Source organism: Apodemus sylvaticus, chromosome 5 (assembly GCF_947179515.1).
Source record: "Apodemus sylvaticus chromosome 5, mApoSyl1.1, whole genome shotgun sequence".
Taxonomy (NCBI): Eukaryota; Metazoa; Chordata; class Mammalia; order Rodentia; family Muridae; genus Apodemus; species Apodemus sylvaticus.
Genome location: NC_067476.1, coordinates 60278547 through 60292240, shown reverse-complemented (window position 1 = coordinate 60292240; position 13694 = coordinate 60278547). Strand labels below are relative to the sequence as shown.

Genomic DNA, 13694 nt, shown 5'->3' with positions numbered 1-13694 from the left:
AACTATGGACCTGGTCCTAATAGCTTTTCTAATTGAACTTACAGAATTTCTCTTAGATGTCATATGTACATCATTTTGAGATTTAATTATTTTTATTTTATTATTTAATCCATCTTCCACTTTTTCCTTAATGATAAGACTTCACTAGAAATAATATTATTTGATTAAGTAGACTTTAGTGTCCTTTACCCACTGTAAAAAGTTCTTTCCAAACAAGAAAAGTATGTTACTTTCTTTTAAGTAAGTCTATTTTTATCTCTGTCATTTGTTCTTTTCTAGGAAAGTGTGTTTTGTTATTTTCTGATCTGGTCTTATTAAGTTTGAAGTTTAAACCAAGGCTCCAAATAAATGTCAAAGAATAAACCAAACTGTGAGGAACAATGTCGAAGAAGTTTCATAAACTTTTTAGTATGAGTTCAAATAAATGAAATATTAAGTTGCTGAAAATAGAAAAGGGTTTATGGAGAAAATTCCAGTAAAGAGATTCCTATAGCAGAAAGGTAGAATTACTTCTTCTTACCCCAAATCAATGGAAAAAGAGTCTCTCCAGGAAGAGAGGGCTTATAGCACAAGGCACACTGGGGATGGAATATAATCCTTCCTGAGAGTGTGAAAAATTACATGAGCCAATAGGGAGAAGACTGTATAGATCTTCCAAGCGCATCATGAGAACAAATGCCTTCCAAGGGCTGCATGTGTACATATCTGAGTGGAACAAGAGTTGAAAATATAACAGCAAGTTTCTGGAAGGTTATAAGAGAGCCAGGTGTTCTTGTTTTGTCAACAGGCTAGGGTGAAATCTCCAGCTATGGTCCTTAATGTGGAGTAACTGAACACACCACCCATTCATACACACGACACACTGTAGTCAGTCTACATACCTGCCTGGTCTAGTGAGTATAAACTGTGTGGCACCAGTACTGGTCCAATAGGCATTCAGGTCTCCTTTAATGTTTATCTGAAACTTTATTCAATTTTTAATCAGTTTTCTTCAATGTCTTGGGCAGTACTGGAATAGTTTCCACACTAATGCTTTCCTTATCTTCAGAGTTCATATAAAGCTGAAGTTTATATAAAACTCTATGACTATAAATTCCATTAATTTGTTTTGGCAGAATATTTTATTTGAAACACTACTAGTCTCTCATACTCATTCTAATTTGTTTTAAATTCATAGCAGCAGCCAATCAGTACATGGTTAAAAAGACATTGGTCATTAGAATTTGTTTAAATTTGGTTTCGGTAAAAGAAACATACAGGAAAATAAGGCAGTCCTGCCTGTGACTTAGTAAATGCTTCTCTCCTATATTTTGTCTCTGTGTTTCCAGACTAAGCTGCAACTTCAAAGGTTAAACAATCATGAGAAGATGTGTTGTACTCTGAAAACCCCTTGGCTGAAAGGAAAATACTCCATCTTTGGAGAAATGCACTGCAAAATCCATTATCAAATCCCATCTTCAGCACTTTGCAAAATGCTACCTCCTGGGAATGTTAGTGCATCCCCTCACCACCAAAAGCCAATTTTGTCTTACCTATTTGTTATTTGGTGATTTTAGGTGAACTTGATCTTCATAAGAACTCAGAAGACTTCGGAAATACTGAAGAGAAGCTTGCTGACACACGTCCATAGGTGTGAACAAACTTTAAGAGTTCAGTTATATTAAACACAAGAGGTAATTTAAACTTTGAGACAAGAAACCTAATTTTTTTATTATTTAATTTTATTTTCTTCTTACTCACTTTACATCCTGCTCATAGCACTCTTCCCAGTCCTCCCTCCCACAATCCTTCTCCCATCCCCCCTCCCCTTCTCTGAGTAAGTGTGGGACCCCCTGGGAAAACCCCGCCCCTCCTGCCCCTGCCCTGGCACTTCAAGTCTTTGAGAGGCTAGGTGCTTCCTCTCCCACCAAGGCCAGACAAGGCAGGCCAACTAGAATCCCATGTGCAGGGAAGCAGCTTTGGGGATAGGGCCCATTCCAGTTGTTCAGGGCCCACATGAAGAGCAAGCTGCACACAAGAAACACATAAGTAACCTAATTTCTAAGTGAATTGTTTATATAACATATTCAGAGACAAAACTCCATTTAAATATTTTTCTACTTTTTAAATGTACTTTTTTCAACTACAATTTATTTACTGAGACAACAATTTTAATACTTTAAGCACAATAAGCTACATTTTATATGGTTTATGAAAAAGATTTCAGAAGAAATTCTTACAGTGGGAGAAGACTTAGAATTACTTTTTCTATGCCATATAGGAACTATTAATAACATTAATGCCATGCTTGCTAGAAATCTGTGGACAATAATGGTCTTAATTTTAAAAATGACTTCTATGACTTGCTTTCTATCTGCCAGATTGATAACCCTCGAAGTAATGCTGTAGACATATGAAGACTATTTCTGAATATTACAAATATATAGAAACATGAAGGTTTAATGAGCTGATATATTAATAATATTAATGTCTATTCAAAGAGAACTACTGCGTTGGCAGGAAACATGATGAACAGACAACTAGAGAGGATGGAGTGTATAGTATAAATGTCTTAAATATTACAAAATGCATATCAAACAAAACACAAGTGCTATAAGGAAGATTGTGTTGCTTTAGTAGCAGGGGCACAGGAAAATGGTGAGGGAGCCATGCCAGACCCTTGAGATGTTGTCATTGACTCTTCAGATGCTGGTTTGAAAGAGTTAAATGTGATTTGGCGTTGAAGGTAATTCTTCAGTATTGGTGCAAAGACTCACTTGTAAAACATCGTAGATGTGTTACATTAAGTATCCCATGATGGCTATAATTCCTGTTATATCCATAAAGGTTGGAAATAAAGCAAGCCATGTGGCTTTTTAGCATCTCATGCCCATTTATGTATTTAATTACTAGTAACCACTATAAGGTCTGTCCACTTTCTACACAGATTGTATATTTATTAGCTCTAGAGATCCTGGTCATTTAAGGTGAATCTGAATATGAATATGCATAATTAATCAATAATCCTCCCTATAGGACAGTTGCAATCCAATATTTATTATATATCACCACAAAAATGATAGAAAACAGTTTAGGTCAGCATTTTCTAAATATTTATGAACATGTATCCAAAATGTATGTAGGGAATACAAGTCACTTGTGTGTTTACTAAAATGACTATTCAGTGTATGAAAAAGATGTACTGGAATCTGTGTAAAATACAGACATTCAGAACAGAACAGAAAACAATTATGATGTAGATAAACCAATTGCTATTCATTACAAATCTTTTATTTCTGGCAGAGCATATAAGTCCTATGTAAAAAAGCCATTCAGGCAATGACCCTTATAATATCCTCTATTTTTTCCTTATTTATTTTTAATTACCCAAGCTAATAGTTTTCACATGTGACATGTTTTGAAGTCTGTAGGCTTCATGGAATGGTTAAATTGAGCTAAATACTAAACGTATGACCTTCCACACTTATCACTTTTTGGTGGCTAGGTGAAAAGCTGCTCTCGGAAACTTTCAAGAACACAATACATTATTACTTACTATGTCTTCTGAATATATACCCTGAGTTTATTTTTGTGATCTAACTGAAATGTTCTATCTTCTAACTAACATCTACCCAACCATTTATTTTTATTTCAGAAAAAATGAAAGCAGCCTAGAAAACATGCAAAGACCTTGATTTTCTTAAAAAAAAAAATATGTTTGGCTCAGGCCATTTTAGCGGACTCCTCTGTAAGGAACAAGAACATAAATTTCAATCTGTTAACTGAGCAAGACATTCCCACAAGTTGTCATTAGGATTTTGGCCACTGTTCCTGCCGTGGTATTCCTTCCATGGTTTGGTCATCTTCAATCAAGCCAGAGATAGCTAGACACTTTCAAGTTTTCATCATTTTTAACTTGTGTAGAAGATGGAATGGTGTTCAATATACTTCTTGCACAGTGTTATTCACGAGTGCCACAACAACACAATTGTCATCAAACAAGGATGACAACAACAACAGCAACAACAACAAGAAAATAAACAGAAAAAGAGTTCAAGAAAAGCAAAAAAGAAAAAAATGATGAAAACCCTGCTTTCTTGCAATGCTGATCTGGTAAGACTGTCTTGTTTTAAATGCATGGGAACAGAATGAGAATCAGAGCTGTCTTCAGAAGTGCCAACAACAGCTGGCCATCAGAGCTGCCTCACAGTGATGGGATGAACACCTCCTTGGGCCTCCAGCTGGGAAGCTACAGTGCCATCTTTCCCTGAAGTCATCCTGCAACCATTCATTGAGTTTTAAGGCACTAATGTATCACCCGTGTGTGTGTGTGTGCTCATATTGCAGGTCGCAGCTTGCTGTAGGGCCGAAGTAACAGGGAAGGACATCAGTCATTGCAGGAGAACGGCACTTGAAGGGAAAACAGAATTTTCCTTCTGGGATATTGTTCCCACTAAAATATATCACAGGCTGAGGCATAAGAGATATGTGTGTGTGTGTGTGTGTGTGTGTGTGTGTGTGTAGGTGTGTACACTCACACTCAGAGGTGTATATGGAAACCCACACTTTTCTGTATAGCTAATATTATTTGATGTGACTTTAATTTTACTGAACAGAAATGAGCTGCAGCCCTCAGATGCTCTGCTTCTTGGTCATGTTTTGCCTGAGCATGTTGGAAGCCTTTCCTCAACCTCTTGGCCTTTTCCTGTTTTTAGCTAACAGGAAGAGTCAAGCCCAATTAGATGTTGTAGCTTTTTCATTGTACATACCTTTCAGGGATTGTGAACTTCATGAAAGGTGGCAATCGGACGGAATGAACAGAGAGTTACTGTCCCTTAAATGATGTGCAGAGAGCTTTGCTCATCCTAATGCGTTGCTTCTTGAACTTGTGTTTCTCCCAGGTTCCACAAGGCTAAGCAATATTTAGAGAGGGGCATGACCAGAAGCTTTTCAGCCTAAGGAGTGAGGTCTTTATGACTCACCACTTAGATCTACTTTAATGTGTAAGCCATATTCTCTATGCATATTTAGTATGCATTATTGTAATTTAAGATATATTGTGTGTAAACTGTATAAAATGCTTTTAAATGTTCTGTGAATTAGATTCCTAGTGTTACTATTGTCTAAGTCTTGTTAAATAATTGAATTGTACTATAGCCATTATAATGTGATGGATATTTTAAATATCAGCAGTAAAGACTGATCTATAATAATGTATTGAGAAGATTAATAGAAATGTTTATCTTAGTAGCCATTGTCCTTTAAAATGGACATTTTATTTCTATTTATGGAGAAACTGTTACTACTGCTTTTAATGTCTTCTTTTTTAAAATGAGATACTATCTAGAAAATATTCTGCTTTCAAAGAAGAATCTGAGAGTCTAAGAAGTCTAATTACTATTGTTCCTAATTGAGCCAGTTGTCTTTCAGTAAAGCTAGAATTTTTGGAGGGAAGAATAAACTGAAGCTTTGCGCCTCTCATAGCATAAGAAATACATCCATTTTGTCTCTTTGATCTTTATGCTTGGTTAATGTAAATTAAGGAATACACACATTGATCAGTGTATGTTTGCTAGCCTAATTGTCCAGGCTATGTGACTTTCAGAGCACTGTGACCAACTTGCAGGGGTAGTTGGGGAGGCACACTGCTTCAGAGCCGTCACACTGTCTGGACTGCGTTCACTACGCCTCACCGCCCTCCCTTTTTTTCCTATCTCCACGGTGCCCAGTGTGTCTCATATTTTGCCTTTGGCCTTCCATACTCCTTCCTTCCTCTTTCTCTCTCCATAGAATAGCTCCCACTGGACGCTAATAAGTAGGGGGTCACACTTCTTAGTGTGGGATCATGTGTGCCTCCAAATGTGCAGATACTGGTGTGAGAGACTGCACCACGAGGCAGGACTATCTCTCTCCATAGGCTGTTGCATCTGCTTCACATTTTTTACTCACAGCTACCCACCATATCTTTGCAAGTTCATTTGCCTTTTCATTTAACCAGAACTTTACTTTCTAACATGACAACCTATGATTCTTGTGTTTTTATTATGCTGTAACTCTCTGTATTTCCTACTATATATGATTGCTAAATAAATCATATTTGATGGAAATTATCCTGACCCATTTTGTCTTCTGTTTTATTTCTTTTAGTAGATTGTTGACAGCTTGGAGAAATTTGGAGAAATTTGTTGTAAACCAAATGAAAAACTTATTTGAGCTTGTTCAGAACATGATTTTTTCCCTATAAAGGAAATGATCCTTGGTCATTATATCATGAGATGCACGTGCCTAGTTGAAAGAGTGGCTCCCACATAAACATGAAAATGAGTCTTTTCTCTAGGAAGGTAAAGTTTTAAAGATTAGTTATTCCCACTGTAGTGTATATATGATACACTACTCAGTAATACTCAGAATGCCACATACAAAGGGGACTAGTTCCATCCTAGATGATCTAAAGAAGAGAAAAACAAACAAAAAAATGGACATGAGTTGACAAAAATAATACAAAGTGACAAAAATGAGTTGACAAGAAAATAAAAGTATTGCCTGTTTTCCACTTGTGGCTTCCACATAATTTATTAACAAACACTGTTTTTAACTTATTTTAACTTATTTTAACAACAATCCAGCAGTAATATTGATACACTCAAGAAAACCAAGTCTCAAGAATGATTCTTGTCCAAAGCTATGCAATCCAGTAGCAGATACCACCAATTTAGTTCTGGATGTCTGTGGTACCCAAAGACCTGTTCGTCCCACTACATCTATGTGGAGCAGGCACACAGAAAACACAGAGTAGTAGAAAACCCTGTGAAAATAAGAAATGTGGGAGAAAGAGCCTGTCAACATGCCTGTTTCCTCACCATTTAGGACAGATCTTAGGCAACATTTTAGAGTTGAAAGGATGGTAATGATCTCATGCAGTAGTACACTAGTGTTTCTGTGAAAGAATTATAAATATTTCATATGCAAATTTTATATATGCTTATCTATATTATATTTGAGACATTTAATCAATTTTCAGTAATTGGACAGCTCTATATCTCAAATGAGCATGTTTTTTTTTAATCTCTGATAATTGAAGATCAAATGTATCTTATTTTCTGTATTCCTGCATTATGTTACTTTCTCTCCTTTTTAATTTAATAGTGAGCATTTGTTTTATTGTTGTTGCTGTGTTTGTTTGTTTGTTTTTCCATAAACACCCAAAGTTTAGGTGAATGAAAAACAGTTTTACTCAAGGAATTGACCTAGGTGAGCATTCTCACTTTAAGAAAAATCAGATAAATGTTTAGAAGAAAGTATTAAAAGTCAGTCCAACACAAAAGATAAGGTGAAATGAGCTGGTTCTTAAGAAATTTCTCCTTGATGTTTAACATGCACATGAGAAGAGCTCCCTGATGACACTTCTCTAAACAACCACAGAAGGAGGAAAATGAAAAGAGGATGAAAAGGTGGCCAAGGGGGACTGGATGCTCACAGACCTTTGATAGCATTCTCCTCCAAATGAAATACCCTCTCTGTGCAGTAAGTTCCACATAGAGTTGAGCTCTAGGCTATGCCTTGCCCTGAATTTTAGAAGCATCATGAGAGAGGACTAAGTCTCTCATCTAAGCCAGATAGTCTCAACCTTCCTGATGCTGAGACCCTTTAATAGAGTTCCTTACTTTATGGAGGGCACCTAACCAAAAGATTATTCTCACTGCTACTTTATAACTGTAATTTTGCTATGGTCATGAACCATACATAATGTAAATATCTGTGTTTTCTGATAGTCTTAGTTGTCCCTTGTGAAATGGTCCTTTGACCCCCAATGGGGTTGCCACCCAGAGGTTGAGAACCATTGATCTAAACTCAATAAAAAAGTAAATAAAACCTTTTTTTAGTTGCATGAACCATGGTTTGGTAGCAGCCTATTCAAAACTGGCCCAGTAGCCCTTCCACATTTTTCACAAAAGCATCAAATACAACATTCTTAGTAGATACTAGGTCAGGAGCACTTTTCCATGGGGTACAGCAGAATAATAGGCTTACCTTAAGGGTAGCAGTGGAGTCTGTATTCTCTTTTAACACTTCCCATGGGGAAAAGTTATCTCTCTCTGCCTTAGGTTTAGTGATCTGTGGCTTGGTACTGATGGTTGTTATGGTATCCCCTCAATAGTGGCTGCACTTGTACCATCCACCAAAGGCCATCGATCAATTTGTTGGGGCCCCTTACACTTCTCGTTTCAGCAACAGAACTGAAGGGAAAGAATGATTGTGGTAGGTCCAAATATCTAAGCGAAGTTACCAAAAATAACTGGAAATCTGTGAGGATGTGACCTTAGTGGGATGCCCAAGAAGGAGTCCCAGGAGGCACAGGCGGAGGTAAGCAGGGAGTCAAGGCTAGCACGATAAGTCTTGGAGAAGTACTGGAGTTAAAAATATCAGTAAAGGCCCTCAGAATCCCAACATCCCAGGTGTCCTCAGAAATGCAAGAAGACACTGGAGATGCCCAGGAGGAAGGCTAGTAGGTGGATTAGAAGACTATAAAGGTAGAGCAGGGACTGACTTTATTTGAGAATCACTTTAATTGAGAAGGAGGAAGAGGATGAGAAAGCCTGCTCCTATGAGAAGCATCAGATGAGTCATCAAAACGATAAGCCTTTTCATAAGCCTGAATTTGACTGCTCTGTTTCAGATTCATCCTTATCTGCTGATATATTTCTCCTCAGTTCTAGATCTCTTGTAGATCTATTTCTAGATCTCGTCTCCTCTGTCATGTTCTAATTTGTATTTTAATGCTCCATGGCATGACAGTTCCTTTACTTTCCTTTTCTTCCTCAATTTTTTTTCTAGGCATCTCTGTCAAGTATACTCTGAGCCCTAGTGCGCCCGCCATGCTGTTGCTGTCTGGCATGCTATCACTGTCATGCACAGATCCATCCTGTCACTCAAAGCATCTAGCAGCATCACTGTTGTCAGTCTGTTACTGTGTTTATGTTGACCTGTCTTCAGAATGGCCATCATTATCATGACTACTGGAAACATCATCCTGGACACTTTGGGCCACTTGGTCTAGATCTGAAAAAATTCCCACCTATGGTGATATGTCTAAAAGACTAGGGAGGAGATGGCCAATGGAAACATCTTCAAGGATTTCTGTCAAGGGAAAAACAGCAAACAGGATGCCCAAGAAGAGAAAGAGTAAAAGCAGGTCAACTTGGAGGTTTATAGGATTTCTCAAGAAAAGAAGACTCCAGGAAATGGAGTGTCCAAGATCAATATGTTGCAAGTGCATACAGTGGTGCAGTTTGGTCATCTTGTGGGATGTCTAACAGTAGGGCAAGGGCTGTCTCTGACTTTGTGGTTGGCTTTTGGGACCTTTTTCCTCTAACTGATTTGCCTCTTCCTACTTTCTTTCTTTTATTGGTTATTTTATTTATTTACATTTCAAATGTTATCTACCTTCCCAGTTTTCCCTCCACAAAACCCTATCCCTTCCACCCTCCCCTGCCTCTATGAGAGTGCTCCCCAACCTACTATAGTTGTATGCTGCATGTTTCTTTTGTTCAAGTGTCTTTCCTGGGCTTCTTTTTTGGCCTTAAATTGTAGATTTTGCAAACTTTCCATGCCTGGTGGACAATATCAAACTCTGTTTATTTGTCTATTTGTTAAGAAAAATAAACAGTATCACTTACTACTCAAGACTGAGAGAAACAGGAAGGGTGATTAAGAGACTCTTTTACTTCTTAAGGTCCTTTGCTCTGCTATCCTATTTTCCTATTCTTTCTATTCCCTGAAACTATGCCTTAAGAAGGATAGTTAACATCTACAATCCACCAAAAAGTATAAACTAATTTGTGTAAATTATGTATCTAAGAAGTGGAAGAGCCATGGTTTGATGTCTAAGGAAGTCTGACTCAAAATCAGCAGACAGGGGTCTACTTGCCATTTCTATATTTATCACGATTTCAAACATTTATTCCTAAACCTAATGCTCTAAGAAGACAGGATTTTTAGTGCCTAATAGCAGATTCTATGTTATTAGCTATCCATCAAGCCTTATATCCCAATACCTGAGCTGCCTTTGTTGTTCACAGGAGAGAGGAATCTTTTGATCAATTGGAAGATATCACGTGTGATTTTCAAAGCACATAGGTAAATCTATCTAGTAAGCACTTAAATACGAGGCTTTCATTAAACTACAGCTAGTAAATGAGTGCTGTGGCTCTTGTGCGTGCCCTCATTTCCACCAACACATGTCATGAGCCTAAAGCTATATTGTTTCCCTTAAAGTTGTGTATAAGCAGATGCAATTCCTTATATGAGTAATTAGAGAGAACCACTGAGGACTTTGGAATACGTTTGTTGGCCATTCCAGAAAGATGGCTCAGCTGCTAAGGTGCTTACTGCTCTTGCAAATGATTTGAGGTCAGTTTCCGGCACCCACATGAGTAGCTCACAATAATGTATAATTTGTGTCCCAGAGTATCCAGTGCTCTCTTCTGGGTTTTGCAAGACAGCACGAGGCTTGCAAGTGTATGCATACATAAATGCAAACCATATACACATAAAATAAAAATAGACAAAACTCTTAAAAATTGGGAAGTAAAAAGAAATTTGCAAAACTAATAGGAACTTACTGAGTTGCCATTTGTCTATCACACACTATCCTTGCATTAGTGAGCATACAATGGCCAAGATTACCCTTTACAAGTTACACATATATTGCAAAGCTACTAGTCTTAAATGTGTTTCATTTTTGTCTGCTAGATTTTCTGGGCAACCTTGGAACATAGAGATGAATAGAAAATACATTTAAACAGTACTTAGCAGAATGAAAGTGGGTTAACCATCAGGATGAAAGGTAGGGGGCTGTCTTCAGGAGAGGTAAATGATTTGAGCTAGAGAACGTGAAACACAGAACTTACATTGATTATTGGAAGGAAGAGGAGCTGTTGAATCACAGGGCAAATAGTTCAGAGTCCAGGGTTGTGAGTGACAGGCCTTAATTTGTGATATAGTTAGCAGGACTTTACCAGGATGTGGAATGAGGGAATGGTAAATATTAAGGGAGTTCTTCAGGGGCAAGAAGTGCTGTTATAAACAAATAATTCTTTGGTTTATCAAGGAAAACCAATTACCTGTACATGGTTTGAGGTAATTGTGTTTGTTCAGTTGGGCAATGTCTTCTACGTGGTGACAACATGTCTTGTTCCTACAAGGGTAAAGTTTTCTGTCTTCTGAGTATTGAGCATATGTCCCAGTATAATTGAGCAAGGCTGTAATTGCCTCTTGGTTTGGGGGGGGTGTGCCTTTCCACTTTGAATTTCCGTCTTGGAAAGTTCTGGAAAACTTTTAAGTTCCTCTAATTGAATACAAAGTCCATAGCATTCAATTTTTCTCAAAGCAGAACTAATCACAAAAAAGGCCTTAACTGTGGCAACACCTCTATTCTGGGCACGTCTGTCTGTCAGAGTTCATTGCTCAGCACATTCTAGGCCATTTGGAATTCAGATGCTCCAAAGGTTAGGAAAGCCAAGTATGGGAGGAAGAACAAAATTGAGCTTATTCATGTATGGTTAATTTGAATTTCAAAATTTTGGAGAGAAACCAAATATGTATTTTTTTTAACTCCTGAAAAGTAACTATTAACAGCTACCAGAGTGCTATTGCATCTTGAAATAAATAAAGCTGAGGTATGTGGGAATGAGACCGAGGATTGGGGGGAGAGAGGCGAGAGAGTCGCATGATGAATTCTGGGAAATCTGACTCCTGAAGCCAGTATCTGGAATGCAGATCTGAGTTTATTGCCCAGCCCATAAGCTTACATACATTGTTTGAGCCAATCTCAAACCTCTAAATCCTCAGCCAATTGGATCTCACCACACTGTCACCATGCTCCAATGAAAGCCTTAACTAATGAGGTAACTCACCTGTCAGGGCTTCAGTGACCTCTGGGGAAGTGGCCGCCACCCTGGTCTTAGTCCCTTTTTGCTGTTTCACTGGTGTGACAAGAGCCATCTAGGTCAAATGCTGTGTTTGGCACATCAGGACTCTGAGGAGTCTGTGGCACCTCGCTCTCCATTCTGCTTTTTCCCCTCACAAGGTTAACTTCCACATTCCCACAGAGGTGTGTATATCACGAAGGCCGTATAATAGTATAAAGGTCTATGGCCAGTAGCAGTTTGTTAATGCACTGAATTAGAATTTCCTTTTCCAAAAGAAGGTATCCTTTTGTGGATAGCATTTGCCACTAGAGAGTACATGAAGGATCTCCACCTGAGAGGAAACGAAAGTTACTTCTCTCATTTCCTTTTCAACATCTTTGGCTCCAGAAGATGACCGGAATTTTGTGGGGGATTTTCCCCATAAATTTATTTGGAAAATTAGTTATTTCTAAACTATTATTACATGTGGAAATAATTATCTACAGTTTCTTAATGTGCTCATCCTGAAGACATTATACCAGAGAGCTCATTTGCTAGAAATTATTTTTATCAGAAGTGTTAAGGCCTAGGTAAAATATTAAGGCCTAGATGGAGTGTTAAGGTCTAGGTAAAATGTTAAGGCTTAGGTAACAGTTTCTTAGCTAGCCTGCCACAATAGGGAAGCTTTCTCATATGTTTCTGCTGTTACTAGGAAACTTTCTAATGTCAAGATTGTTATCTGTTATGTTCTGTGCCCTTGGAAACCAATCTTGATAAAAGTCAATAGAACTGTTTTATATAGTTACCCACAATAAGCTTGGTCCAGAAGCAACCACCCAACATACTTCCTGCACCTGTGTATAAGCTTTTATGGTATAAACTGCTCCTTGGTTGGATGCCAACACCTGGGATGGACCCCAACATGAGAGAGACACCTGCCCCAATATAAGAAAATATTTGAAATAAGACTTCCATTTTGAGTAGTATCTGGTAAAGTTTAAGTTTCCAGGACCTCTCTGGGAACTGACATCCTGGTTGGCAAGTTAAGACATGAATGTTAGACAAGTCCCATCCTGGTAGACAAGTTAGGATATGAATATTAGACAAAGCATGTCTTCTGCTTCATCTGAACACCCCAGTCAATGGGAGAGGATAAATGTACAACAAAGACATGAAATACCCTATCCCTAAATCCTGATTCGGGAAATAACTTGACACAAATGTTTGTGGGCTTTGGCCTTAAAAATACTGCAGGATCTTACCTCAGGATCATGGTTTAATTCCCAACTCTGTGCCATGGCTCTGGATATATGCTCAATAAACTCTCTCTGTCTAACCAAGTTTTCATGTGGCTTGTGAAGCAATTCCTGGACCCCAGCAATAAGTACTATACTCATTTATAAGTCAGTTAAGATAGAGTTTGGGGCAGTGAATTCTTTATTCCTAATGAATAAAGAGTTCAAGCAACAAATCACTGGGCAAGTTAGCTGGGGACTTACGAGTTGGAGAGAGTCAACCCAGAGAGGTTGGAGACGAGGGGAGGCAGGAGAAAGATACTTACTTTTGGACAGGAGAGAGTATGGAGACACAATGTAGCTAGTGAGAGGTCCACAGTTTAGGTGGCAGATCCACCAGGATGTGCTACCGGGAGATTTATAACTTAAACAGCTTACAAAATTAGGATGCTAGTTTCTGCGTCCAGTGATGGTTTTACCTGTAGATTCTAAACTAAGATTGTATGGTGTTTTCCTTCATGCAGTGACTCAACTGAGTTCCAGAGAAAGATACAGTGATAGGGCACCGCAG

The 13694-nt window shown here is 38.1% G+C and overlaps 1 protein-coding gene across 1 annotated transcript in view; it reads left to right on the top strand.

Moving 5' to 3' along the window:
- Window positions 1-1673, top strand: part of Pde1a (phosphodiesterase 1A) — a 201019-nt gene extending 199346 nt beyond the window's left edge. Inside the window, exon 14 of the mRNA XM_052182786.1 lies at window positions 1557-1673. Coding sequence (XP_052038746.1) covers window positions 1557-1630 — 74 coding nt within the window. The 3' untranslated portion in view covers window positions 1631-1673. The remainder of the gene's footprint in view (window positions 1-1556) is intronic.
- Window positions 1674-13694: the final 12021 nt, after the last annotated feature.